General features: G+C 40.6%; 1 protein-coding gene across 2 annotated transcripts; it reads right to left on the reverse strand.

Annotated features, from left to right (window-relative positions):
• Positions 1 to 2047: 2047 nt before the first annotated feature.
• Positions 2048 to 26036, reverse strand: ranbp2 (RAN binding protein 2). Of its 2 annotated transcripts, XM_065962110.1 has the most exons (30): positions 25862 to 26036; positions 24892 to 24959; positions 24680 to 24791; positions 23166 to 23318; positions 22695 to 22925; positions 22433 to 22575; positions 21951 to 22146; positions 21571 to 21711; positions 21183 to 21342; positions 20777 to 20958; positions 19823 to 20022; positions 18370 to 18493; positions 17753 to 17914; positions 17299 to 17436; positions 16201 to 16332; positions 15844 to 16065; positions 15628 to 15711; positions 14925 to 15066; positions 14694 to 14788; positions 10237 to 14605; positions 9725 to 9802; positions 7000 to 7176; positions 6822 to 6908; positions 6436 to 6611; positions 5749 to 6016; positions 5000 to 5089; positions 4764 to 4921; positions 4358 to 4631; positions 3295 to 3650; positions 2048 to 3117 (listed from the first exon to the last, which is right to left on the reverse strand). In XM_065962110.1, exons 1-30 carry the CDS (start codon positions 25931 to 25933, stop codon positions 2812 to 2814), a joined length of 9096 nt encoding a protein of 3031 aa, XP_065818182.1. In that variant the 5' UTR covers positions 25934 to 26036; the 3' UTR covers positions 2048 to 2811. The 2 variants fall into 2 exon arrangements, with proteins under 2 accessions (XP_065818182.1, XP_020496770.2); XM_020641114.3 differs by lacking the exon at positions 9725 to 9802 and having other exon boundaries at positions 25862 to 26035.
• Between the last annotated feature and the right edge of the window lie 117 nt (positions 26037 to 26153).

Consider the following 26153-nt stretch of genomic DNA (forward strand, 5'->3'; position numbering starts at 1 on the left):
TCAAACAGTACAGATACAGTCATCACTCATTGGTTGATGAAAGTGTGACTCATGTGTAACCCACTTATATAACATCACAGCCCAAGTGTGATAATATTTGCAATATGTACATTGTTTAGAAGACGTCAATTATTCTTACATAGAAACAAAACCGAAGACAAAATAAACCACAACCAGTCTGAACACCGGTGCCCCTCAGGGCTGTGTGCTCAGCCCGTTACTCTTCACCCTGCTGACTCACAACTGTGCTGCACTCCACAGCACAAACCACATTATAAAGTTCGCTGATGACACAACCCTGGTGAGTCTCATCAGTAAGAACAAAGATTCAGCATACAGAAAAGGGGTCAAATAGTAGGTGCAACCTACTGCAAACTCAGCAAACTATCTCTGAATGGGGAAAATGATGATGTTTGTTGACATCAGGAGGAAACAAAGGAGACCACTCCAAAATGAACATCGATGGGTGCTACGTGGAGATTGTGAGGAGTATCACATTCCTAGGTGTCCACCTTGCAGACGACCTCACCTGGTTGCTAAACACCTTAATATTTACAGTCTGTGCTCAATACCAGCACCATCATCACAAAGGCCCAGCAGCGCCTATGCTTCCTTCGTAGGCTAAAGAAGGTACACCCCACATCCTCAACACATTTTTCAGAGGGTATGTAGAGAGCATCCTGAGCAGCTTTATCACTTCCCGGTTTGGAAACTTCACCACCTCAGATCGCAAGACCTTACAAAGGATAGTTAGAACTGCTAAAAAGATCATAGGACATTTACCAATCACACTGTCTCAGCAGAGCCAACAGGATTGTTGCTGACCCCACCCACAAACTCTTCACTCTCTTGCCTTCTGGAAAAAGCTACCAAAGCATCCAAGCCTCCATTACTAGATTGAGTAATAGCTTCTTCCCCCAAGCCGTCAGCCATCATGTATAATGCATGTACTACATACATTTACTGGCTGCACTTCATAAGTACCGGTACATATGTAGACTACATCAGTTGATGATGGTCTGTGTTTAAAAAAATGACATCTGCCCATTTAAATGTCACTTTAACGTTGCCACTTAAGCTATTTTAGTCACTTTAAAATGTTGTTACCGGTTTGTTTTTCAATCCACTTAGCTTTGTTTAATAATTTAACTATCTATAACCACCTTCTTTTCACTGAATTGAATCGCTTATTCCTTCCTCTTAATTCTTATTTCTTAATTTTTTAATCCTCAATTGTCTTCCGTAGCATCACGGTCCTAGAAAATCAACATTTCATCTCACTGTGTACGTTGTGTATGGTTGAAATGACAAAGAGAACAACTGACTCGAACAACACAACAAAAAAACATGAGGCTCATGTTGAGTGTGTAAATGATTCAGTAGTATATTAACAATGTCTCCCTCTCTGGGAGAGATTTTTTCAATGCCCCAGTGTGATGCAGCAGAACAATGGTTTGCTTGTATGTAGTGTATTGTTATTGCATAGTCCATGCTGAGGTTGCAAATGGCTGCTTTATGTTCAATGATATGTGTGGGGCGTTTGGTCTGATCCTCAGACTATCCCACACAGGCATTTTAGTAGGTAAACACAGTAGCTACTGCAGTTTATGAAAGAGTTGATGATACATATTTTGCTAGTGCGTGGGTGACAGAAGTGTTTAGTGTCAGATGAGTTGGAGCAGTGAGTGCAGTGGCCCCACCTGTGGAAGCCAGACGGTGGGTATTGGGAGTGTATCCTTCAGTGAGTAGGCTCTTTTGGAAATGAGAGGAGTGGGGAATCAGTACATACTCGTTTAAAAGCCGGGTCACTTCATAAAATGTGCCAGTGTTACTTCACAATGTTTTTATTTCACCTGCGATGGTGGTCTTTTATAACGCAAGAATGGCATCTTCTGCCCATATTATTAGAAAATATCTACATTTTCTTATACCTTTGAGAAAGAGAATGACATTTTATATCCAAGATATGTGGTTGTTCATTGAAATTTATACAAGCTAAAGAGATTTAAAGAAAAACCTTTTAAATCACCATTCATTACCTGTAAAGCAACTTTATTTGTACTTTATTTTGTCAAATTATTTTGGTACAAGCACCAGATATAGATAATTTACACCCACCTTCCCTCCGTGCAACACAGTGACATAACTCCAGAATATGGGGAGGTAAGCACATTAGCACTTTGCATACTGCGTTTCTACAAAAGTGCCTTAAAACGGCAATCTGAGTAGGGCCATCGTGAAATCCACTTACACAAAGGAAAATCACAAGGGAACAATAAAAAGGACTGAAGCAGTACTCGGGGAGAAGGCAAGGCCATGGGTACAAATCTAGGTGCATTCAAATAACAGTGTCACCTTGAAATTATAGACAAGACTTTTTAGGAAAAAAAAACAAAAGAGAACCGGCACATTTAAATTGAACACATGTAAGACAAAAGAACAACATTTTAAAAAGTCAATGTACATCTATACACAAAATAAACATATCATGACAATTTATTGACAGATGATAAAGATGCAAGTGCAACACAGCAAAAGTACATTGACCTCCTCACACATACTGTGCCATGTTTCTCTTTTATGACTAGGTTATGGGATAGCAAAAATAGTTTCTTACTCCATGCTAATGGAACGACACTTTTATGATGTATCATTTTGATCACTAGACCCGTGTCCTGGGTTTTATTCTCAATTGTCTATTCACTAGTTGTTTAGTTGCAGCAGGTGGTTAAGTACTGCACAGGAGTCACATCATTACATAATTTTATCACCTAAACAAAACTGTAAATCTTGAGCTAAACATGTGACAGGCTACAGCTGTCCACAGTCTGTGATGACAAGCTTCTTTGAGGGGGGGCCTCCTTTTGTGCCCAGCTCTCCCATCCGTTGCAACACATCCATTCCTTCACAAACCCAACCGAAAGCCACATGTTTGAAGTCCAGGTGTTCGGCTTTCTTCAGTGTGATGAAGAACTGGGAGTTGTTGGTGTCGCGTCCACGATTAGCCATTGACAGAACGCCTGGGCCTGTGTGCCGGACATCAAAGTTTTCATCTTCAAACTTGCTGCCGTAGATGGACTTGCCTCCTGTGCCATCACTGTTTGTGATGTCACCGCCCTTAGAGACATATAGGTAACTCGTTAGAAATGTTAACATGGAGATTTGCGCCGGAAAATAAAACATTCTTCCTTGTCAGAGACACAGCGAGTATGGAGTGCTTGAGGGAATCATTTCAATAATAGTTTACCAAATGGCACTAATAATGACTTTCAAAAACTTGAATGCCTGACTTACCTGACACATGAAGTCTGGTATGACTCTATGGAAGATGGAAGCCCGAAGGCCAAACCCTTTCTCGCCAGTGCAGAGAGCCCTGAAGTTTTCAGCCGTCTTGGGGACAATATGGGAAAAGAGCTCTATGTTGATTGTGCCAAGTGGTTGGCCATCAGCTTCCACTTTGAGGAAAACCTGTGGGTTAGTGTCTCTGGAGTGCTCTTGAATTCTGGACATCTGAGGTGAGGAGATACATGAAGCATCACCATCAGCACTGCCTATGCGACTCTGACACTCGCAGAAGGTCTTCTTGAAGGATTGGGTTATCTCAGGGGTTTTGAACTTGGCTGCCAACTGCTCCACAACTCCATCGCCATCTAGATAATCCAAGCAAAAGAAAAGAAGACATCAGCAAAAGAACAGCTGAAAAGCATATTGATATTTGCATAAAGCAGTGCTGGGCGATTAATGGAGTTCCAATTACCATTTTGGCTTCCCACAATCATGAAAACAAGATAATCGAGATCAAACAATAACTGTTACACTCATTTTGTCTTAAGGTTTTGTCACGTGTGGTAAATGGAGCTCTCCCTCCCTTCCTCTACAACACAGTGTGTGCTCTGCCCCTCCCACTAAAACAGCTCTTGCTGGGGAGCCATGGCATGCACTCTGGTTAGTTTGAAAAAGCAGGAGAACTTAAGAAGATGACATGTATATTTATATTTTTTTCACTTATTTATTTTCATTCAGTTTTATAACAGTGATCTCAATATCAATCAAAATATCATAAGTATGATTTTTTGCTTTATTCTCGAGCAGCCCGAACACAAAGTAATCTATTTAAGAATTGATCTTTATATCTTTATTATAATTGATGGTTTTCTAGATAAAATCATCAAAATGCTCAATCAAAAAATGATGTGATTTAAAAACTAACAGCTAAATGTGGGCCAGTGTACCTCTAACAACTTTCTCTATAGATGGGAAGTGCAGTTACCACAAGATGCATTTGCAAAAGCTAAAAACAGACAAGTCATAAAAGACATAAAAGACATGAAAAGACATAAAAACACTATGAACGAACCTGAGTAGTCGGTGGCAATCCAGATCAGTGCGTTGGCTGAGGCGTTCATGGGTTTAAGTTCCATCACCTGTGTAATAGTGTGGTTGGCACAAACTCTGAACACCTGCTCTCTTCTCATCAGGATACGGTAGAAACGTTTATCAGGATGGAAGAGAATCTTGATGTCACCGACCCCTCGCTCCTTCCACTGACCTAGGTCTCGGTCCCACCGGTACAGCTTGGTGCGCTCCTTAAACAGGATTTCCTCGTCCTCCTCTCCAGACTTTGTCTCCACCTGAGAGGTAGAGGAGTTAGGCAGGGATGAGTTGCTGTGCATTAAATAAATAATGCACGTGTTGCATGAAGCTTCAGGCCTATTAAACAGCAGGACAGACAAAGAGCATTGGAAATCAGAATTTAGAGGTACCTCTGGTAGTGATACTATTGGCTCAAAGTGAATGTCCACTTCATTTGGAGCCTCCTCCTCATCACTTCCATCCTCATCTCCATTGTTTTTTGGGGCTTTTGGCACCGCAGAACGGAATACTGTAGCCCCAGCGTTTTCCCATGAGAAGTCAGTGTCTCCTTTTAAAAGAAAACAATTAATGAGGGGGAGGATATCTATTTAGCTGATTTCATCTTTACTTTAAATTAAATACCAACCTTTTGTTCCAAATGCAAATCCATCTGTGTTTTGAGCCAATTCAGCAAACGAGAAGCCTCCAAGAGAGTTAAAGCCAAAGTTTGAGGAATCTGTGGAGGGAAAGACGGTCATTAAATAATAAAGACTGAATGAAATAAACTTTGCTAGATTCCTGCCTAAAATCTTGAGACAGAGGTGAGGTTGGACAAAATAATTAACACTAAATCCAAACTCTTAGCTGAAGATGATACTTAGCTGGGTTAACTGGTAATGTTTGTGCTAGTTTGAACTTCTTTATATAATTAACACTATTAGGATGAATAGTCAAGAGGTGCCCGAAGCCTTACCCCTGAAGGGGTAAAGTGAGATGATCAATGGGCTGGGAGAGTAGCAATATATATACGTTCTGCTCAAGAAGTGTGCATACATTTTTTTTTAAACTTACCTCTAAGCTTTTCTTAAAATACATAAATAAGTACTATATTACCTTTTTGAGCCATAAACAGTATTTAAAACCATTTAAGAGGCCGAAGAAGACAACTAGTACAGCATTACATGTTCATAGAACTAAAGGTAAAAGAAGCTTGACCTAAACCAAACATACTTTTAAAAAGCATTTTCAACAACGAATGCTGTGATACAGCACAACTTCTTCAACTTAGAGAAGCTCAGAGGTAACATAGGTAAATATAAAAGAAGTATCTGTTTCACCATCAAACCCAGCCTGTGGGAAGGGCTCCGTTATTAACACCACTGCACTGCACAGTACCTTGACTAGCTGTTGGAGCGGTCAAAGCTACAGCTGCGGTCTCACTGTTGGAGTCCGGCTCTGGGCTCTTTTTAGTCGACAGGTCAATGGGAGAGCTGCTGCTGGGAGCATCATTCTGAGTCTCTGTTGGCTGGTCTGACGTCTGTTCTTTTGGTCTAGACGTGGTGCCTTCAGCTTCTGTGCTGCTGGAAGAAGGACCTGCACTTGGCTCTTCTTGGGCAACTGAAGCGCTGATCGGGGTCTTTTCAGTTTGGTTTAACTGAGCGTCCTGAAACAATTTAGCAGTTAAACTTAAATGCTATTGATGCTACATTAAAAAAGGAAATTAAAAACTGCAACCAACTCAGTTTAGCCATATAGACCAAAGTAAAATATTTAGCACTCATGGTAAGATATATGATAATGCGCTGTCCAAACAAGAATGCAAGTATCCCACTTAAGGAAGTTCATAATGTTCATCATTTAGGAAATGTTACTATTCATGCAGCTTACTGGTCCATCACTAAAAATGGGTGCAGTTAAGAAGGCTTGCATTACTAAAATACTGGCAATCAAATTGATGGAGCCAGTTGCATGTTTCAGTAAACACGGAGCAGCTGTCCATATGTACTCTGTTATAAATCATTATTATCTGTACACTATGTGATTTGAATTATATTTGGTTTCAGTTAATGTTGAGTCCATTACCAAGTCTTGCTGTGCCTTGCGGACCTCTGTCTCAAAGTCTTCAGGTTTGTCGGGGTCCGGGTCACTGTCAGTGGTGCTCAGGCCGCAGAAGAAGGTGGGTGGCAGCTGGAGGCTTTTCGCCTTCTCCTCCTCTTCTGGCGTCGGCTTCTTCTCCCACACCACCTGGCAGTCTTGCTCTGAATGGAACATGAAGGTTGAAGCATTTGACTTTTCTCTGCATACTTTTCACCATTTAGTGGAACTTATATTGTATGTATGGAAAAGAACATCTATCCATACAGCCTACTTTTCTCTGAGAAGTTATTAGCCAACATGGCAACTGACAAAATCATGGCCTATAATGGGATAAAAAAAACGTTGTGTGTGACAGAATACAAGACACATACCGTCACCACATGCTGCAGCCTTTTTCTCAGGAGGGTCAGGGTACAGCTTTCCATTTAAGGCTTTTACAGCTGACTCATAGTCCTCATCTGAAAAATGAGAAAAAAAAACATATTTTATTTAAATTACCTTTTGATTCTTACGCAACAAAAAATGTTTGCATCTAATCTTTGGTCTTACCATCACTTTGATCGTCACTTATGTAGCCCGGTTCATTCTGGTAGCAGAAGAAGGTAAGAGGCAGCAAGAGCTTTCTTGCTAAAGCAGCCTGTTCAGCTGTAGGTTCCCTGACAAACACAACCTCCACCTCTGAGTCCTCATCTGACCCTGCACTGCCTCCTTCTGCCCGAGGTGCTCCTGTGACAGACAGATGATATAGTAAAAACATACAGTCAGGGTAAGAAGGTAGGGATCAGAAGAATAGCAGGAATTAAACTGCTTCATTTCTTCTATTACAGCAAGTGTTAGTTCCACACACACAAACAAAAACTCATGCACAGCGAAATGAAAAGCATGCGTGGGTTTACAAGTTTGTGGGACAAGTTGTGTTAAAAGAATATGTCTGTTTTGGATGTCTTGTCTTTTGTTTCATTTGACAGAATTTACCACTTGAATACTTAGTATGGTTGCATTAAGCAGCACAAATATCTGGTTTGTTACTGAAATAAGCCCCATGCTGAGGTGCATTTCCCTTGCAGGGGCCACACTGATGGTGGATTGCATTTCATGTTGTTGCTACTCATCCCCTACTAAAAATGGCAAGGATCATCTTTGCACAGCACATTCTTCTCAGAAGGAATGTTGTCTGTGGAATCTTCTCAGCTCACCTTTCAGGAGACCTACGTGCATGTGCTAAACAAAACTCTGGTTTTGATTCAATTAAATACCGACTGGTCCTTAAGCAGCACCAATTTTACCTACAGTTATTAAATACCCACATTCCATTCTTCAACTGCGTAACAGGGACGTTGCAGTAAGGACATTTTTTTTTCCACCAATTAAAAAATTCATGGCGAGCTGTAGTTACCCATCACAGCAGGCAGTATGAAAGAAATACTTTCGTCAATGAGGCTCATAAGAGTCAGTAAACTTACTTGTACTATTTGTTTTAACTGTTAAGCTGTGGCTTCTTTACAAGCTCATGTCAACAATGTTTCTACTGTGCTAAGTTGACATGCATACATTCAATCTTTTTTGGCAATCTTGCATGACATAAGCCTATGTGATTAGAGGATCTTCCAAGTGGTTACGTTCTTTTTTTTTTTAAAGAATTTCAACTTAAATATACGAGATGCAAATATTGTCAGGCATAAAAATGTGTGCATGAGCACGACACAAGTAAAATCTACTTCCAATCTGCTTCTGCTCTTCATCGTGAACAGTCGCAGGCTAAATATTCAAAAAATGCGGAGTATTAAATTAAGAGGTTTCTTATTTGACTAATCAGAGTGCCGAACACACTTTAATTGCGAGAAAAGAAGCAAAACGAGAGGAAAGTATGGCAGCTTTGTAACTGGTGTATATCTGACAGCCATGTGACACAGGTAACATTGACTACTGAAACAACAAATGTCCATGAATACATTAAAAACCTTAAGCCCCTATAAAAAATGTCTTTCAATCCAGATACACACTGAGACTTCAGGAGATGAGAGACGGCTAACTAAACTTTACTTGGAAATCTTTTCTTAAGTAGACAGGAGAAACACTTTTAAGCTAAATTAACAGTCAGAATTTGTTTAGGGACAAACAAGTATTCATCATTCATTCATCACTGATCATCCAGAGTAGCGCTCTAAACTAAAGTATGACACAAATTGTATAGCCTACATCCAATAGATCAACACCATCCCGGATCAATTAATAAGTCAGTCTGCTGTCCATCTCTCCTCCCGTCTCTGTCTGCCTTGACAGAGAAACACACACACACCCGGACATACAGAGACATGCTGAGGTAAGCTATGTTCAACCTTTCAATACATCTGCAATCTTTCCTGTTTATATAACTCTACTCCTGCCACAGTTTCAAAATCTTGTAAAAAGTTCTGATGCTGTTCAGGAGTGAGTTCCTCTCCATTGTTTTGACAAGAAGCGCCCTCCATGCGTAACTCGTGTGAAAAAAACAAACTTTTGTCACTAATAAAACATTGATGAGGGGGGGGGGGGTGGGGGGAGAAAGACCAACTGAACAATGGACGATGCATGCAGCGCTGTGCAGAGAAATAATAGTTGCTGGATGTAACTCTGAGGACGTGCTTTGCTTCTGGTTTACCCCACAGTGTGTGTGTGTGTGTGTGTGTGTGTGTGTGTGTGTGTGTGTGTGTGTGTGTGTGTGTGTGTGTGAGAGGAAGGGGTGAGAACTGAAGGATGCAACTGGATAAAATGTAAGTTAATTGTTAATTTCACTCTTAATAACCTGAAGAACAGAGTAAAATTTAAATGTGGAAGTGAGATATAACCAAGTGGAAACAGAGTTATGCAGTAAATCTAACTGTAACGCAATTCTTCTCATTTCATAGTCATTAATTTCAAAGCCTTTAATTAATCAGATTATTTTTTAATTGACTGACAGCACTAATAACTAGATAACCCATAATGACTCACCAGGACTCTGACTCAGAAAAACAAACAAACAGATCAACTACAGATCACAGGTCATATGTTTTGAAGATATTATCTTTCGTTACCATTTGAGTGAAACACTGAATCTTACATCATATAGACGCAACAAAATATTTACTGTAATTACCAGATCATTTTTATTCTAAAATCTACAAATCTGTACACCGGACATGCAAAAGATTAGCTTTAACACTCCGTGCATCCAGGTTATTTCTGTCTAGTAGTAAGGGTCAGCCACGTGGCACCTGACAAGTGTTAACACACACTGCAGTGATTAGAATACCTGGGGGTTCAAATTGGGTGGTTGATGAGCTGGTCCAAAAAGCCATTGGATTATCTTTGAAAAGCCTAAAATCCAGCCCTAAAGGATATTGGGTTGTTGGGCGAAGAGAAACTACTTGTGAGGCTGGTATCGTAACCATGATACAAATGTAATATGTGGAATATTAAAAGAGTGTAACTGAACTATTTACGATTAAGCTCAGAGGGTTGACAACATATATTAAGCATGCATAAGCAAAATTACTTTTTATTATTAATAGGTAAACTAAAAAGGTACTAATATCATTATATAGCGTTTGTGAACTTGTACATTGAGTTATATTATTAGGATTTAAGTTTCTACATGTAAGGAGGCTGCAGAAGGATGAGTGGAAATTCTTTAGTTCAATTTCTCTTGAGAAGGATGATGGGCAGGGTCAATTAAGAAGATCATGGCAAAATCTGATGTCAGTCATGAGCTTATTAAAACATATAAATCACCACAATAATTGAATGGAACTAAACAATAGTTACCTTTTTCTGGGATTTTGAATGCAGGTGCTATAGCCTTGGCAGACGGTTCAGACTCTTTTGCCTTTACACAGGATGCAGATTCCTCAGTCTCAGAGCAAAATCTAGGAGATCCAAATATCTTCTGAAGGTTATCATTGCCAAAGACAAACTTAGGAGGGGATACCACTGTTGTCTTTGAGGGGTTTACTTGACTTGGCGACCCAGCTACACACAGCTCAGATTCAGGAGAAAGCTCAGTACGTTCCTTGGTGGTCTCTTCCAGAACGGCAATAGCTGCTTTCCCACAAATAGCTGAAGCAGGCTTTGCTGGTTCTATGGATCCACAGTCTCGAGGAGAGGCAACACTGGATGTCACAGGAGTCATTAGTTCCCCTTTTTCTTGTGCTACCTTAGTCTCGTCAAAAACTTGCTTGAATGTGTTTGCCGTTTCTTGGAGCTTGAATCTCACAGCCAACTGCTCAATGTTGCCATCTCCTGATTCAGCATAGTCCCGCGCACTCCAGACCCAGGCCTTCTCTGCACCTTTCATAGGTTCTAGTTTCATGGCTGCAGTGATCCAGTGATTGGCACAGATCTTAAGTACCTGGTCCCTCCTCATTATTAACCTCACTCCCTTGGTATCATAGTTCTGCAAGATCTTGAGGTCTCCAATACCCCTCTCCTTCCATTGAGCCAATGTCCTATCATAGCGATACAGTTTGGCCCTGTGACTGAAGACCACCTGTTCATTTTCTTCTCCTGTAGAAATATCCACCAGATCAGGCAATGGCACCACAGGTTCAAAGTATTGGCCATCCTTTTCCTCATCCTGGATTGAATCCTGCTCGTCATCAGTGCCCACTGAGTTTCTGCTCTGGTTAAGCTTAGCAGGAGACTTGGAGGGGCTAATGCCAGGTTGGAAGCTGAAGTTGAACCCACTAGTGGACTCACCAAAGCGGAAAAGGTTCTTTCTCAGGGGGCTGCTGGCGAGGGGAGAGGCATAGACTGATGAGTCAGCAGTATCATCCAAAGCCTCTTCTCTAAGGTCATAGTTATCCCATTCCAAGGTGGGGCCGGTGGTTTCACCGTGAGGCTTTATCACAAGGCTTGAAACATTGCTGGATGTAGTAATATCATCCTGGTTGTCGTCATCTTTGATCTTTGTTTTCTCCTCTGTCAAAAAGAATTTCAGGTCTTTCAATCCTGACTTCATTTCCTCTGCTTTCTGAATGAGATGTGCTGTTCTGCCTGTGTCAATGAGCTTATGGGGGGTTTGCAAGGGGATGTCCAAGAGCAGTCTCTGACATTCTTCAAATTTTTCCTTAAACTCCTCAGCAAGCTCAGGGCTTTTGAACTTAGCAGCCAATTGTTCAAGTTTAGCATCTCCATCAGAGAAGTCGTTGGCCATCCACATCCATGCTTTGTCCGAGCCTGCTAAGGGCTTAAGATTCATGGTGGTGGTGATCCAGTGGTTGGCACAAACCTTGAGAACTTGCTCTCTTCTCATTAGCACTCTTAGCCTGCCATTACTGCTGTTCTTCAGGAATTTAAGGACTCCTACACCACGCTCTTTCCACTGACTGGTGTCTACATCAAATCTGAACAGTTTGACACGCTGGGAGTAAAGAACCTGTTCATCTTCCTCACCAGTCACCAGGTCAACTTTATCAGGCATCTGGACCACTGGTTCAAACTGTATATCGTCATTTTCTTCTGTTTTATACATGTCATCATCCTCCAGTTCATTTGTGGCATCAGTCTTTGCGGGGATTGCTTTTAATGACGAGAACGCCCCTCCTGCAACTAATGGATTTTGCTCTTGCTCTGTTTGGCCCACTGAGATCAAAGACAAATTTTCTTTCGCCTTGTGTTCGTCAGCTATGCTTTTTAGAAAATTGGAGGCTGATCCTGATGGAGGTATTTGATTATCGGTGGAGGCAATTTCTTTTTCAGGTTCCTGAATACCGAACTTAAAGCCACCAGCTAGAGTAGGCATTGAGAACGAAAAGCCTGATGGACTTTTAGCACTAGATCCTGCCTGAGGCGCTTCAAACTTAAAAGAAGCAGCTGAACCATTATCTTTATTTTGACCAAACTGAAACGTGTTGCCAGTCTCAAAAGGCACAGTAAACCCAGTTCCAGCAGGCTGGTTTGATGAGCTTTTTGTTCCAAAGCTAAAGCTGAAAGTGGAGGCTGAGGGAGCAATGCTGGTTGTGCTTTTAGCATTAGGATTTGGTGTCTGACAGGACACACAGTTACTGGCAGAGGTTTTGTTTCTCACCAAACAAGTGTCACAATCCCATTCTCCATCCTTCTTACCAAACATTGCTCCTAAAGAGGGAGCTTCATGAAGAGCATGGCAGGCAATGCACTCAGTAGCTGATGCATCATTTCTGACCAGACAGCTGTTGCAGTCCCATTGGCCATCATTTTTTGCAAAATCAGCTCCGAATCCTGAAATTGTTGGTGGATTAAATGTAACTGAAGCCCCTTCTATTGATTTAGTTGCAGGGTTGGGGCTTTGACAGGCAACACATTTGTCAGCAGAGGCCTCATTTCTTACTACGCATACATCACAGTCCCATTGTCCAAGCTTCTTGCTAAACTGGGAACCAAACCCAGACACTGCAGTGGATAAAGAGGACTGTACTGCAGCTGGTGCCATTTGTGTTGCGGTAGTTGTTTTAGGTGAAACTTTAGCAACTTTACAAGACACACAACTATCTGCAGATGCATCGTTTCTTGTAGAGCATGAGTCACAGTGCCACTGCTCTGGTTTCTTGCCAAACTGAGCCACAAAGGCAGAGCCAAATGCATTGCTTACTGTGTCAGTGGGTTTTGAGGTGGTGGTGCCAAATGTAAATGAGGAGGGTACAGAAGCTCCAAACCCACCGAATCCTGTAAATGTAGAACTAGAACTATTTGGTTTGGATGCATCAGTCCCAAATTTGAAAGTAAAAGGACTGGTTTTGGATTCACCAGCAGCCTGAATGCCTGGCTTTGATGAAGAGTTGGGATTTGCACTTTGACAAGCAGCACACTGCATATCTGTTGGATTATTTCTTACACAGCACACATCGCATTCCCATTCCCCTTCTTTAAGAGCAAACTGGGCAGCCAAAGAAACTGGATTTTTAAGGGTTTCCTCTTTCTCATCTTGTTGATGTTGCTTTACAGGCAATTCAAGCGAAATTGTCTGGGCTTCCTCAAACTTGGCTTTGAAAAGTGATGCCTCGTCTACTGTTTTGAAGCGTATCGCCAGCTGTTCAGGCTTAGGCTCTTCATCTGCATAATCAATGGCATTCCAGACCCAGGATTTGTCAGAGCCGGCATTCGGTTTTAGTAACATATCAGAAGTAATGTAGTGGTTTGCACAGATCTTAAGGACCTGCTCCCTTCTCATTAAGAGACGGACCTTCCCTTTAATGCTGTGTTTCAGGATTTTAACATTGCCAATGCCCCGCTCCTTCCACTCTTTTGTCTCTGTGTCAAAACGAAACAGCTTTGCCCTGTTGCAAAACATTTCCTCCTCCTCCTCCTCACCCGTTTTGACATCTACTTTATCAGGAAGAGGTACAATGGGTTCAAAGTGAGGACCATCTTCATCCTCCTCCACATGCGTACTGTCATTATCACTCTCTGCTGCTCTCTCCTCCTCTGCTGTAGACTGGGCAACCCCAAACAATGGCTTGTTAACATCGCCAAATGTAAATGGCTGCTCCATGTTTCCAAACAGACTTCCAGTGCCTGCGCTCTGAGCAGGGTCTACACTGGAGAAGCCACCGATGTTTTTATTTCCAAATGTGAAGATGCCTGTTTGGTTGGGGGGCTGCTCTCCGACTTGAGGCTTCTCAGTAGCAGTATCAGTTTTAGGGAGAATGTCTGATGTAAGAAGACCAAGCAGACTTTCACTATGCTTGGCCTGGGAAGCTGAGAAACTGAAATCTCCATCGTTTGATTTAAAGTTTGAGTTGAATTTAAAAGCAGTGGAAGGTGTTGACTGAGAAACTGGCACTCCTCCAAAACAAGGCACTTTTGGGACTTCAGCCGGTGCCTGTTGGCCAAAGGGGAGCTTACCAAAGTCCATAGGCTTTCCTTCAATGCTCTTTGGTGGCTGAACTGGGACTACTGATGGCTTGGTAAAGTAGCCAGGTTCTGGAAGCGGAGGGTTAGTGGTTTGTTGGGTTACACTCTGGCCATAGTACTCTTCACTATATGGGGAAAGAAGGCTTGTGGCTGGAGATTCAAATCGAAGAGAGGCACCAAAGACCTGTTCCTGAGGAGGGTAAATGCAGGCTGGGGCTGTTTGCAATGGAGGCGTTTGAGTGGGCTGCTGGTAGGCATACATATGCTGCTGTGGTGGCATACGGTTCATACTGTACATTGGAGCCTGTGTAGAGACATTTTAACAATCAATAAATGTAATTAAATATATTCTAAATATGCCATTTTATAGTAAACAAGACACTGGTAATTACCTTGGTGGGGGTTACATTTGCTGCTGTGCGTAGGAGGTACTGGGAGTTGTAAGCTGGAGACTGGTTGTAGAAACCAGAGGGGCCTGTGGTGGCAACTGAGATACAAATACATAGTTGTTGTTGGTGTTGTTTTTTTTTTTTTTTTAAATCACAAAATTCTGCCGAATAGTTCTCAATGAAGATATGAAACCGTATATCTAGACTTAATTTGTTTTTATTAAGCATGCTCACCTGTTAGAGGGGCCCCATGGTAGGACTGGACTGGCGTAAATGGCTCTTGAAGGCCCTCAGCCCCGTAGCTCTCCCCATACAGCTTGTGATGTGGGGAGTCTACGTTTCCTGAAGAGTTGTGTCTCAGATCGTGAACCTCATTCTATAAAACAAGATTTATGAGTAGTGACTCTTTTCGACTTCTTGACAGAAAAAAACCCTCCCACTTAAAGTAGAATATGCAGAGTTAAAATCATATAATAATTCAGTTTTATCTTAATAGGTGTAAACGGTCCAAAAGTTTACATCTTCGATTTGAATTAATTTCAACTGCATTGAGAAACTGGCCTTTGCTTGAAAGAGGTTGTTAGAGAAGGAAGGCATTGTTCTTAAAGTCCAGTTTATTCAGTTGTGATAATGATATCCATCAATCAGAACTGTTAACTTTCTAGGAATTTCTCATATGTATATTTTATAGATTAAGCATAATGTGCTAACATGATTAAAAGATTAGACCTAAGTTATAGATGGCACCCAATTAACTTGATTTTCTCACTTAAAGAGCTTGGTCTAGGTCTTCTCTTTATGTAACTTTTTTTTTTTTAATTGGCGATATACAAACAGAATGTTTTGATTCTCAAACAAAAATAAATTTGAATTATTTAATCTCAGGATCTATAGTTGAATTGTGTGACATTAATCTCTATTTATATCTTATCCTGACCTTGAGGGCTTCAACTTGCTGACAAAGCATTTGGAGGAGACTTTTCTGGTCCTCCACCCAATGCGGTTGTATCTTGGGAGAAATCTGGAAAAAACAATTATGTAAAGTCACTCAGTGTGTTATATATCTCTGCGATAAATCCAATGCAACTGTTCACATGCAGATAGACTAGATACATTTTATAGAAGTATCTGAATAACTTCAGACCTAACCTACCAGGTGTCTTTTGGAAGGAGAGATGCTTTTGTTAGGAGATGGAGTGGAAAACTTTATATGGGATATGCTGGCAGAGGTTTCTGTAGCGGGGCTGGAGTGTGCTGGTCCTCTTTGAACCGCCCCCTCTTTCTCCTCCTCTTCATCCATGGCCTCACCACTCTCCCCGAGCTGCTGGTTCACATCATTGAGGAGGTCCACAATTTCCTCCATGGAAACAGGCAGCTGGGATTCAAATATAACAAAGTTACACAGTTGGAAAGCTGACAACATTTAGGAGTAATAGAAGAAAGATTCACTAATGTAGTTCTGCTTTACATATAATGAAAGTGTCACCTTGCTTAAAGAAATGGGACCTACCTTCTCAATATCCTCTGCATTACCATTGTAGATCTTGGACAGGTAGGTCCTGAACTTTTTCAGAAAAGTGACACACCTATCTTGTGTCTCCTCAACACCATTGCTGGCCTCCTCTGATAGTCGCTGGTAAATCTTTCAAGGAAACATCGCAGAAAGAAAAATGTGAAATATAAACAGTTGCCAGTCACCCATATTACCAATGCACCCGTTATACTGGTTGTTCAGCATGAATATTGAGAGATGTAACTTAAAATTGGAATTGCGCACAATATCTGACTCATTCGTGAAGTCAATATATGGACATTTTCTCCACCTAGTTGCCAAAAACATCAAGATTCTCTTATTTGCTGAGAAGAAGCAACTTTGAAAGATCATGTCAACATGTACACTATATCACATTTTCACTTAGGGGTGTACTCACTTTTGTTGCCTGCGTTTTAGACATTAATGGCTGTGTGTTGAGTTATTTTGAGGGGACAGTAAATTTACACTGTTATACAAGCTGTACACTCACTACTTTACATTGTAGCAAAGTGTCATTTCTTCAGTTTTGTCCCATGAAAAGATATAATACAATATACACAGAAATATGAGGGGTGTACTCACTTTTGTGAGATACTGTATATGGATACTAAATCATTAACAACTAGAAAGCAATATACGGGCAAGCAGAGTACGGAGCAGCTTAGCAACATTGAATGTCTCTTTACTTGCTGTCAAGACCACAGAAAATTACCTTCTCTGTTTACACTTAACTCACTAATTCCCCCCCATTCAAAATGCATTTCAAAAGCTTAATCCACAAATTTGACAGGGCACTGAAAATTAAATAAAACCCTTCAAAGCATATTGTGTGTTTAAGTGGCTTCATATGGCTTCTTTGACCCCTCAATCAGGCAATAATCCAGCTCCTATAAGATGTATAATTCCTTCTCTGTACTGTTACATTTACAGCCATAACGAAAACGTAAGCTTGCCTTGACTCATTGAAAAATGGTGCATACCTATTAAATAAAGAAAAGACTGTATTTGTTTACCTTAGATTGTGAAAGAGGATCCTATTCTACCTATTATGCAGGTTAAGAACCTATGACTTACCTGTGCCAAATGCCAGATGGATGACATGTTACTGATGGTTTCCAAGGTAGCAATGGCCTCCTCTGTCTTGCCTTCAATGTCAAGAAGAGCTGCATATGCTACCGTGGCCTCCTCTTCATAACCCTTCACAGAAGAAATCTGAAATCAAACCATAAAAGTGTAAGAAAACATAGTGTAGCTTGTATCTTTCATCAATTTAGTTCTTAAGTCTAATCAACCAGTCTAATAACTGCAGTGTGAATCAAACCAAGTTCTATCATACTGTAAACTATGACACATGGATCCAATAAACAGTGAAAATTCTCAAAAATCTGTGTTCAATGTTATAGCTAAGTGATAATAAATTAAGCAAAAGCTTAACAGAGGTAGGTTAAAGCCAAAAGCCTCAACAGCTTTAGACACAATACTACACTGTTTCTTTGACCTTGAAAGAAAACCAAGAAAATAGTCCAACCTGGGTATCTTTAGAGGGGAAGTGTATGAAGAGGGGCTCAAGTGGTTCTGGTATACTCCGTCTGTTTTTGATCTTTTCCAGCAGTGGAAGTACAGCTTTCCAGTAGTGGACACTGCGGCCAATGTATTCCTTCTGGTCGTAGTACGAGTTGATTCCATCACCCTGGGTTATGAAATTTACAAAAGACATCCGTAAGATTAGAAGACTAAAGTAGCCGGTACTAGCCATTAATTATCTGTGACTGTGGCAGTCCGACATATACAACTTGCAAGTAACTTGTCATAAAAAAACATGAAGAAAGTTCTACTCTACATTTTTCTATTATGTTTTATTTTGTTCAGAGATTGCTGTGTCCTCTAATAAATCAGCAGATTGAGCTTGAGAGAGATCCAAACAATCATCTGCTTGGATATTTTATTCACGTGGTCAAACTTTACATGTCAGAAAATCCAGAATTTAAATTATTCAGAAAAATATCACTTCCCTTAGAAAGCCTAAAATCATTGTAGTGACTATTTAATTAAATTGTCCAGCTGGCTACTTGCTGAGCCAGTGGCATTAATGTGTGAGCGTGTGTGTGTGAGCGTGTGTGTGTGTGTGTCTGTGTGCGCGCATACCGTTTGGCTTAGACACTGAGCCCAGTGGATGGCCAGTGCTGGTTGGAGGCCATGTTTTTCTCCGGCCCTTAGAGAGCTTAGTCCGTGTTGCACAATCATCCTCAGTTTAGCTGACATACCAGGACTACAAGGAGACATAGAGCAGAAGTAACAAAATAAATACATAAATAAAACATTTACACTGAAATCATTCAATCTGTTCATATCAATTATTGTAAAACAGAATCAAGATGCAACAAATGCACACACAACCAACTGCTCATTTCATGTTTATATTTTCCCCAAATAGTAGTACATAAAAACAATCATAGTCAGCCAAGTGTTCATTGGTCAACATTGAACCGTTTATGTTGTTTTTGCATGTGTTACATTAAAGATGTGCAATCCACGGCTCGGAGCCACATGCAGCTCCTTGTAGCTTTGCCAGAAAAGAAAAGTTAATCTATTGTTTACTTTTCATTTTTATGTATCATTATTGTTTTAAACTATTCTACATTAACTGTAAAAATGTGCAGCCTTTTCATTTAATTATTAGGCCTAAATGTGCATCATATGCTGGATCTGCCCGGCGAAGAGAAAAAGAAGGTGATGTCTGAACCTCTGCGGAAAACAGAGCAGAGAAAAGGTACTTTTCAGTATTGGATACATTCTCCATTGCACTAGTTCAAGTGTTGTGGCAGCTCAAGAAATCCCGAGGCGTGGGAAGCCGATCCGATTTCCGACCTCAAAAACAAAACTGGGACCAGGTCTAACTAAAGACAAAGGTGATATAGGCAGTTGCCTCGGGTGCACAGATCTGGATTTTTCGAGTGTAGCCCCTTATATGATGCTAAATATTTGTCAGATTGTCAACATCCCTGCTCAGCTGCGCTGACAGAGCGCTCAGTCTCAGGTACACTCAAACTATCCATAAAAGGGAGGGTCAGAAGTTTGTAATTTAATCATTATGTCCTGTAAGTCAAAACTTACTGGTACGCTCACACTGTCCTGATTTTCAGGACAATGACCAAACAGTGAGCCACAAATACTTGTCACCAACAGCCATGTTAGAACAAATCCTTGAATACAGAACACACTCAAATGCCATATTGTCCTCTGTCCCTGTATATTAAATAATATTATGAATATGGTTTAGATATTCAGCAGACAGCTATGTCGAGAGTGTACTTTCAACAAAAGTTACCAGTCAATCGTTTTTCCTGTCCTCAGTAAGTAAAATGTTGCATAGTGTTGTGCTCATAGTGGATTAAGGTTGAGTCTTTTGTAGATAATATAACAAGTAAGTTTTGTACCTGCTCTTTTGTAAATTATCTTGAGATAACATTTGTGATTAATTGGGGCTATACAGATCACGGTAACTTTTGGATGAAACTGTCTGGCTGAAATAATCATTTGAACACGTATTTTTTGGCAAATATACTTCATGTGTTGTTTCAACACTAGTTGTACTCACGCTGCTCGTTTGTGAATGAGGCTGTATACGGCGTCCCACCACTCCCTCTGTCTGTCAGTGGTCAAGAGGCGAAGAAGGGGAAGGGGAAGGCAGCGAGGCTCAAAGAGCTGCTGCTGTTGCTGCTGGTTCACTGAACTGCTGATCTTTGCCGTCTCCTGAAGTTGACAGTGGCTACAGAACACGACACCATATAAAAACACCTGCACGGAATAAACAAGACAGAGTTTTACCTTTAGGAAGAATGATTCAATTTTAGATCTAAGAACTAAATGGAAAGTAGACTCTAGTACTCCTCAAGGCCCTTTCACACTACATAAGACAATCCCCCTTTAACATGCTGATGGCAGAAGATGATACGTAGAGTACCCACTGTATTAACTAATCCCATTCATGCACATCCACATGACGCTGGCTGTACTTAGAGTAGCAAATTTCCCTTTTTGAACTAAATACTTAGTACTATCTGCTATGAATGTGATGTTAGCCTATCAAGGACAGTTTCAGGGACATGTTAAGTCCCAACATTTATTTGTAGACTTCAGATAGATATGCATGAACACTTGTAACTCAAGTCTAAATCTCAAACTTACTTAAAAGCATTACACAAACAGGCAGACCAACATTAAACATGTCATGACAAGTATATCTACATTCTACTAAGTTTAAGTAATGTTAAAACTGCTTCCATGTGCCTTAGGATAGCTCATCTGTACGTACAAACCTGGATATTTGAGACAGACGTCCTAACAAATTTTGACTAGGAAATCTTTGTTTCTTCTCAAATTGTATATTTTGCTTTATATATTATACTTTGTTGTTTACTTAAAACCTTAAATACATGTTCCTGTTGTTAAAACTGTTTGATGTTTTGAACATTAGAAACTAGTGAAGAATTGTTATGCAAAGCCTCAACTTGTGTTATGTTGACCCACCAGCCCACATGAAATCACCTACCTCTAAGTCCAGCAGGCAGATGGATTCTGGTGCGTTGGTGTCCAGTTTAGAAGTTTCCAGAGTAAGCCTTGGAAAGAGCTGCTGTAGCCAGTCCCGTAGGGCAAGTCTTTGGGCCAGGAGGGTCCACTGTAGTCCCAACCAGCAGAGATGCTGCAAGTCACCACCATGCAGCAGGATGGAGCCTTTAACAATGGCAACATTTGTTTAGTTATTTTAACAACGTAGGAGGACTTAGAACGTACAGTTATGTTCCTCAATTTTAGTTGATGTTTTAGTTTTAATAGACCAATAAACTGTTTTAAGAAAGCCTATACATTGTGCCTAAACTGAAAGCAAGCAACAAATGAAAAATACAGAATAACAGAACTATACAGGTTTTCAGACTACTTTAGTATTGGTTTTGTACCAGCATCCCATTTGGCCAGTTGAGGGAGCTCTGGAGCCATAGTGTTAATGGAATGAATGTCATCGTTGGCAATAAAGGACGAGCCGGGGAATGCCTGTGGTCCAAACAGGTGTTCAAAGAGCGAGTCCTGACCACTCCGGTTCCCAAACGCCTCCACCACCTACACATTGAAAACATCATGATTATGTCTCTTCAAATTTCTGCTACTTAAAAATCATACAACAATGCTTTCTCTAAAATTGTGCATGTGAAATGGTTGTGACAGTGGCCAATCTTTAAATGGGTAATGTCATTTTTAACACATTGAAGATTAACAAATCCCAACTAACTACAATGTTTTCTAGTGGCATAAAAGCAGCGCAAACTGCATCAGAACACTGGGACGGACCTCTCTGATCAAGGTGGTTGGATCAGTGCTCAGATTTAACAACATGTGGCCCGCCTGACTCTGACGATCGTTGGCAAGGAGCTCCAGAAGCTGTGGCGCTGACTGGTCTCTTTTGGTCACTTTAGCTTTTGGTCTGGGAACCTGATGGAAATACAAACAAAACAAACAACATTTCGTAAATTCCTAAAAAAAAGTTTGTAATTGGAAACTCTCTTGAAAGACATGGTTGAATGAATAACCAACAATTTTAATCACATAGGTCCCGTTTGTAACATGTCAACTCTACATCACAAGACTCAGTATTAACCAAAGAGTTCACTGGTTTTATGCTTTCCCCATCCATCCATGGCATTTGATACCATTTGTTACTGTGTCAGTACCTGGTATGCCAACAGGTAGCATAGTCCAGCCAAGTCAACGACAGCCCTCCATGTGTGTTGGCGATCTTGAGCCAGCTTCAGCAGCAGTGTGGCAGCATGCAGGTAGAGGTGACCCCTCATCTCTACAAACACTTCACAAAGGTCGTCCGTGTGGCAGTAAGCAGTGCTGCTCAGCATCTGCATAGCTTGGTCAAAACTAAACACAAACATACACACACAATCGATTAATATGCAGTTCATTTAAGTTATCGTGATGCTTCAGTGAAACAAATTGTAACAAATAGTTGTCTTGAATGTTTCAAACACATCTGAAAAAAGAGGTTTGTTTTTAAGTCTCCTTTTTGTTTAACTAGAAACCAAAGGGTTAGCATCTAGAATTGAAACAGAGGAGGAAAACCTCTCTTTTAAAAAATACCTGCCTCCTTGTGAACTAGACCTAAGAAAGAAAATATATAACTTGTCTACATCTCAACATGACCTACCTCCTGAGGGCATCAAGGCTGGGCTGCACACTGCTCTCAGACAGTGTGATTCTCAGCATGCTGCAGTGGGCCAGCAGCAGTTCTCTCTGGAGATGCCGACACATTTTCTCATTACTGGTGACACTGGGCTGAGCTAGATACTCCTGAAACAAAGGTCAAACATTAGTTTGTATTAATTTGAACATAAACGAGTCAGTCTTCAGCTTTCAAAAAATGCACACCACTCCAAATGTGTCAAATATACTGTTATGCATATGCAGACCTGCAGTGTGTGCAACACCACATTGTGCCAGTCCAGACTGTTGCTCAGTATGCCCTTATTCTCAGCAGACAGGCAATGCTTAACGGCTTCATCCAACCGTCCATCCTGACAGAACAGTTGAACCAACTTCACGTTTACATGAGGATCCGCCGGCCTTGCTGCCAGCTCTGTCTGGAGGAGGTCAAACAATCGGTTCCAACCCGGTTGACCCTGACGACTCAACAAACGCTCCTGCATAATGCAACAGATATTAACCAAAGAGAGAAGGTTAATATGGTATTCTTTTTTACATAATTCAAATCAACTCCTCATGTAGGAAAAATAAAATTCAACACAATGATTACATACTTTGGAAAACTGAAATTATAGCAGCTGTTGGTTGAATATAAGTTTAAAAAGTGTAATTAGATAACTTCAGTAGTTTTCTGAAGCGATGCAAAGTGGAGATCTTAAGAAGTTTAGGCCCCTCACCTTTAGGTTGAAGACTGCAGGGTTTCCTGGCAACAGCTTGGCAGCTTTCTCCACCCAAAACTCTGCTCTGCTATCACATTCTGCTTTACTCACAAGCAACTCAGCCACCTTCAGCACCAGGTCCCTCTGAGCTGGGTTTAAATCTACTGACCGCTAGATACACACAAAGAAGAGACAAACCAGTGTTACACTAAAGAAACACCTGCAAAATATCTATTTGAAAGGCTCTTCCAACTCTTCCAGAAACAAACAAAACCTGACATAAATTGGAAAGGATGAGCAGTAAAACAGATACTTTATTTATAACTCAGTGTAGTTAGATACTGTAGAGGGAGTAGGGCTGAGGTTAGTGAACAGACGAAAAATCAAGGGTCTAAGGCTAGAGGATTAATGACGGTTACATACCCTGTACAGACTACAAAATCCCTCTGGGGCAGATGTTTAATTTTGGACCCAACAAAACTGGCTTAATTTCCCTATTATGCGTCATGTGCTTCAATAAAACCTTTACTCTTCCTCATTCCCATAATGTGTTGAATTAATGATTGTTTCTGTTTTTTTTATTAATGTACTGCATAGTCTGGACCTGCATTTATCAAAGACTACAGCCAAGAGGTATTGAGCCCAAACAAAGGGTATGTGGGGGAAACAAGCTAGTCAACGAGTATATGTTAAAAACAAGAGATTTATTTTTCTCTATCAAATATGTATAAAAGACCTCTGATGTATTTTAAAAGAATGCATACAGAACAATTTATAGTCATATATATTGATATTACATGGTAATGCAAGGGTGAGTAAGACATTCAAAACTATGACTACCAAATGTAACACTTCATTATGTTGTTGTTTTAGATAGAAGTGCCAAAGTTTAATCAGTGCCTTTTGGCAGCTGGATGCTCATTCTAAGCGTACGAGTTTGGTCAACCAATGTAGAAAACAAGACAAGACAGTGTAGTCTAGAAGGTAAGTAGGTTAATCTGACTACATACAGAGCTGTATGTGTATTTCCATTCCTGGCACAGGTATTTATACCAACAAAAGAAACCTGTTTGGTCGGTTCCATCTATTAGGTTTGTTTTTAAAGGACTTCTGCATGCTATTGATAGCTGTCATTCAGTTTCTTCAGCTTGGAGCACTTTTTTTACAACACTATGATTAAAGGTGTCCTTATTGGGTATCTGTCCACTTAAACATAAAAGAAAGAAAAAACAGCTTGGAAAAAAAAGATATCAGGAGAGAGACGCCAGCCGCCAAATGAACTGTAGGCAAACTACAAGTATAGATTTCTGTTCATGCTGTAGTGATGGCTGCTGTCACACTATGCCATTTAATGTGCAGCTGAAAGAATGAGAAATGGGTTGTCTATTGCAGGTCTCTCAAGATCAAAACCCAGTGTTATAAGATTACCTGTTCAAAATAAAGGTTAAAGGGAAAAAGGGGGGGGGGGGAGAGAAGAGATAATTGATTTCCAATTCTAATGCATTCTTACAAGGGCTTTGTTTTTTCCATACCTTGTAACATCCTACTGCCTTGTTGATGTCTCCCTCTCTCTCAAACAGTTGTCCAAGGAATTTGTGTGCTTTTGGATCCCTCTCCTGGACTTTGAGATAATCTGACACATGTCTGGGAAAAGAATAAAAAAGCAAGACAACTGTTGAATCCTTTCAGAGACCACTTGGGAAGAAATAACTCTTTTTTTATTATTATTTGTTAGTGTGCTCACCTTTTAGCAGTTTCATATTCCTTTGCCTCAAAGTACAATTTAGCAAATAAAAATCCTTTGACTGGCTTCTGTGGAAAAAATAAACCAGTATCAATTTCAGTAAATCAACAATCTTAGATAAAAATAGCTCACACAAACAGGTGTCTCGACAAACCTGAGTACTGATAAGGTTAGCATTACAACTTCAAATAAGGATAATCACTGCATATGTGAACACCTTTAAGCATGAGCTTTGTTATACACTTAATGTCGTTTGACATCAGGACAAAGGCATTCATCATGTTGGCTGAATATGTCGCCCAGTTACCTGAAGTTAACATAACATTTAGTAGCCAAACCTGTAAAAACCACTGCCAATTCTTTACTTAACTATTCAAAGTAAGTGGTGATATACCAGTCCCTTAACTTGTGTTTACATGTGATGTTACCTCAACAAAAGGCCAAAATAAAAACACCCCAGTCCCACCCTGTCTATGTATTTGTCTGCATGTTATCTTGTTGTGTTTGTCCATCTGTTATCATCTGTCTTGGGGACAATACAGTCTTAAGTCTAAAATGCCCTCCGCTATGGTTACTACATAATTCAACGATGTAAATTGTGGTGAAAAGGGGGAATGAAGACAAGTTTTTCATGATGCAAACCATTCATAGTTGTTGTAACAAGTAGTCAAAGTAACACAGTGGAAGCTAACTAGCACGGCTAAGTGGATAGCAGCTCTCCATGCCGCGCAATTTCTGAGTCCAGAGGACACGACGAGGCGTCACCTCGCAGGTTAGCATACAACCACGCAGATAGCCTGGGACACACTTTAGCACAACATTCATACTGAGTAAACGTCGGCTTAGGATAATTAACCATAAAGCTGTTTTGATTCCGGGGTTTGTGTTGTCTTCTCGTACCGCTTGGCTGACACATGCTGGTCTACATGATAGCAGGAACATGCTAGCATTAGCCACCGGCTCAACTTACCTCTTTGAGTGAAGGAGACGAACTCAGTACTGTGGACACGTAGCGGTCCACTTCAACCTTACTCCGCCGCATGACTTACAACAAATGAACACCACTAAAAATGTCTGATAATGAACGCAATACCATGAACGCACAAATTATAGAAACTGGCATTGATATCGGTTCGACTGTCACTCCGTAGCATTAACTCCCCATGTCGTCAATGCGCAGTCGCGATACTGAGGTCACGTGGGTACCTTCTTGAATCGGGATCCTTAACCAATAAAAACGAATAGTCAGTGTGACGCACGAT

Source organism: Labrus bergylta, chromosome 13, assembly GCF_963930695.1.
Source record: "Labrus bergylta chromosome 13, fLabBer1.1, whole genome shotgun sequence".
In the NCBI taxonomy this organism is placed as follows: Eukaryota; Metazoa; Chordata; class Actinopteri; order Labriformes; family Labridae; genus Labrus; species Labrus bergylta.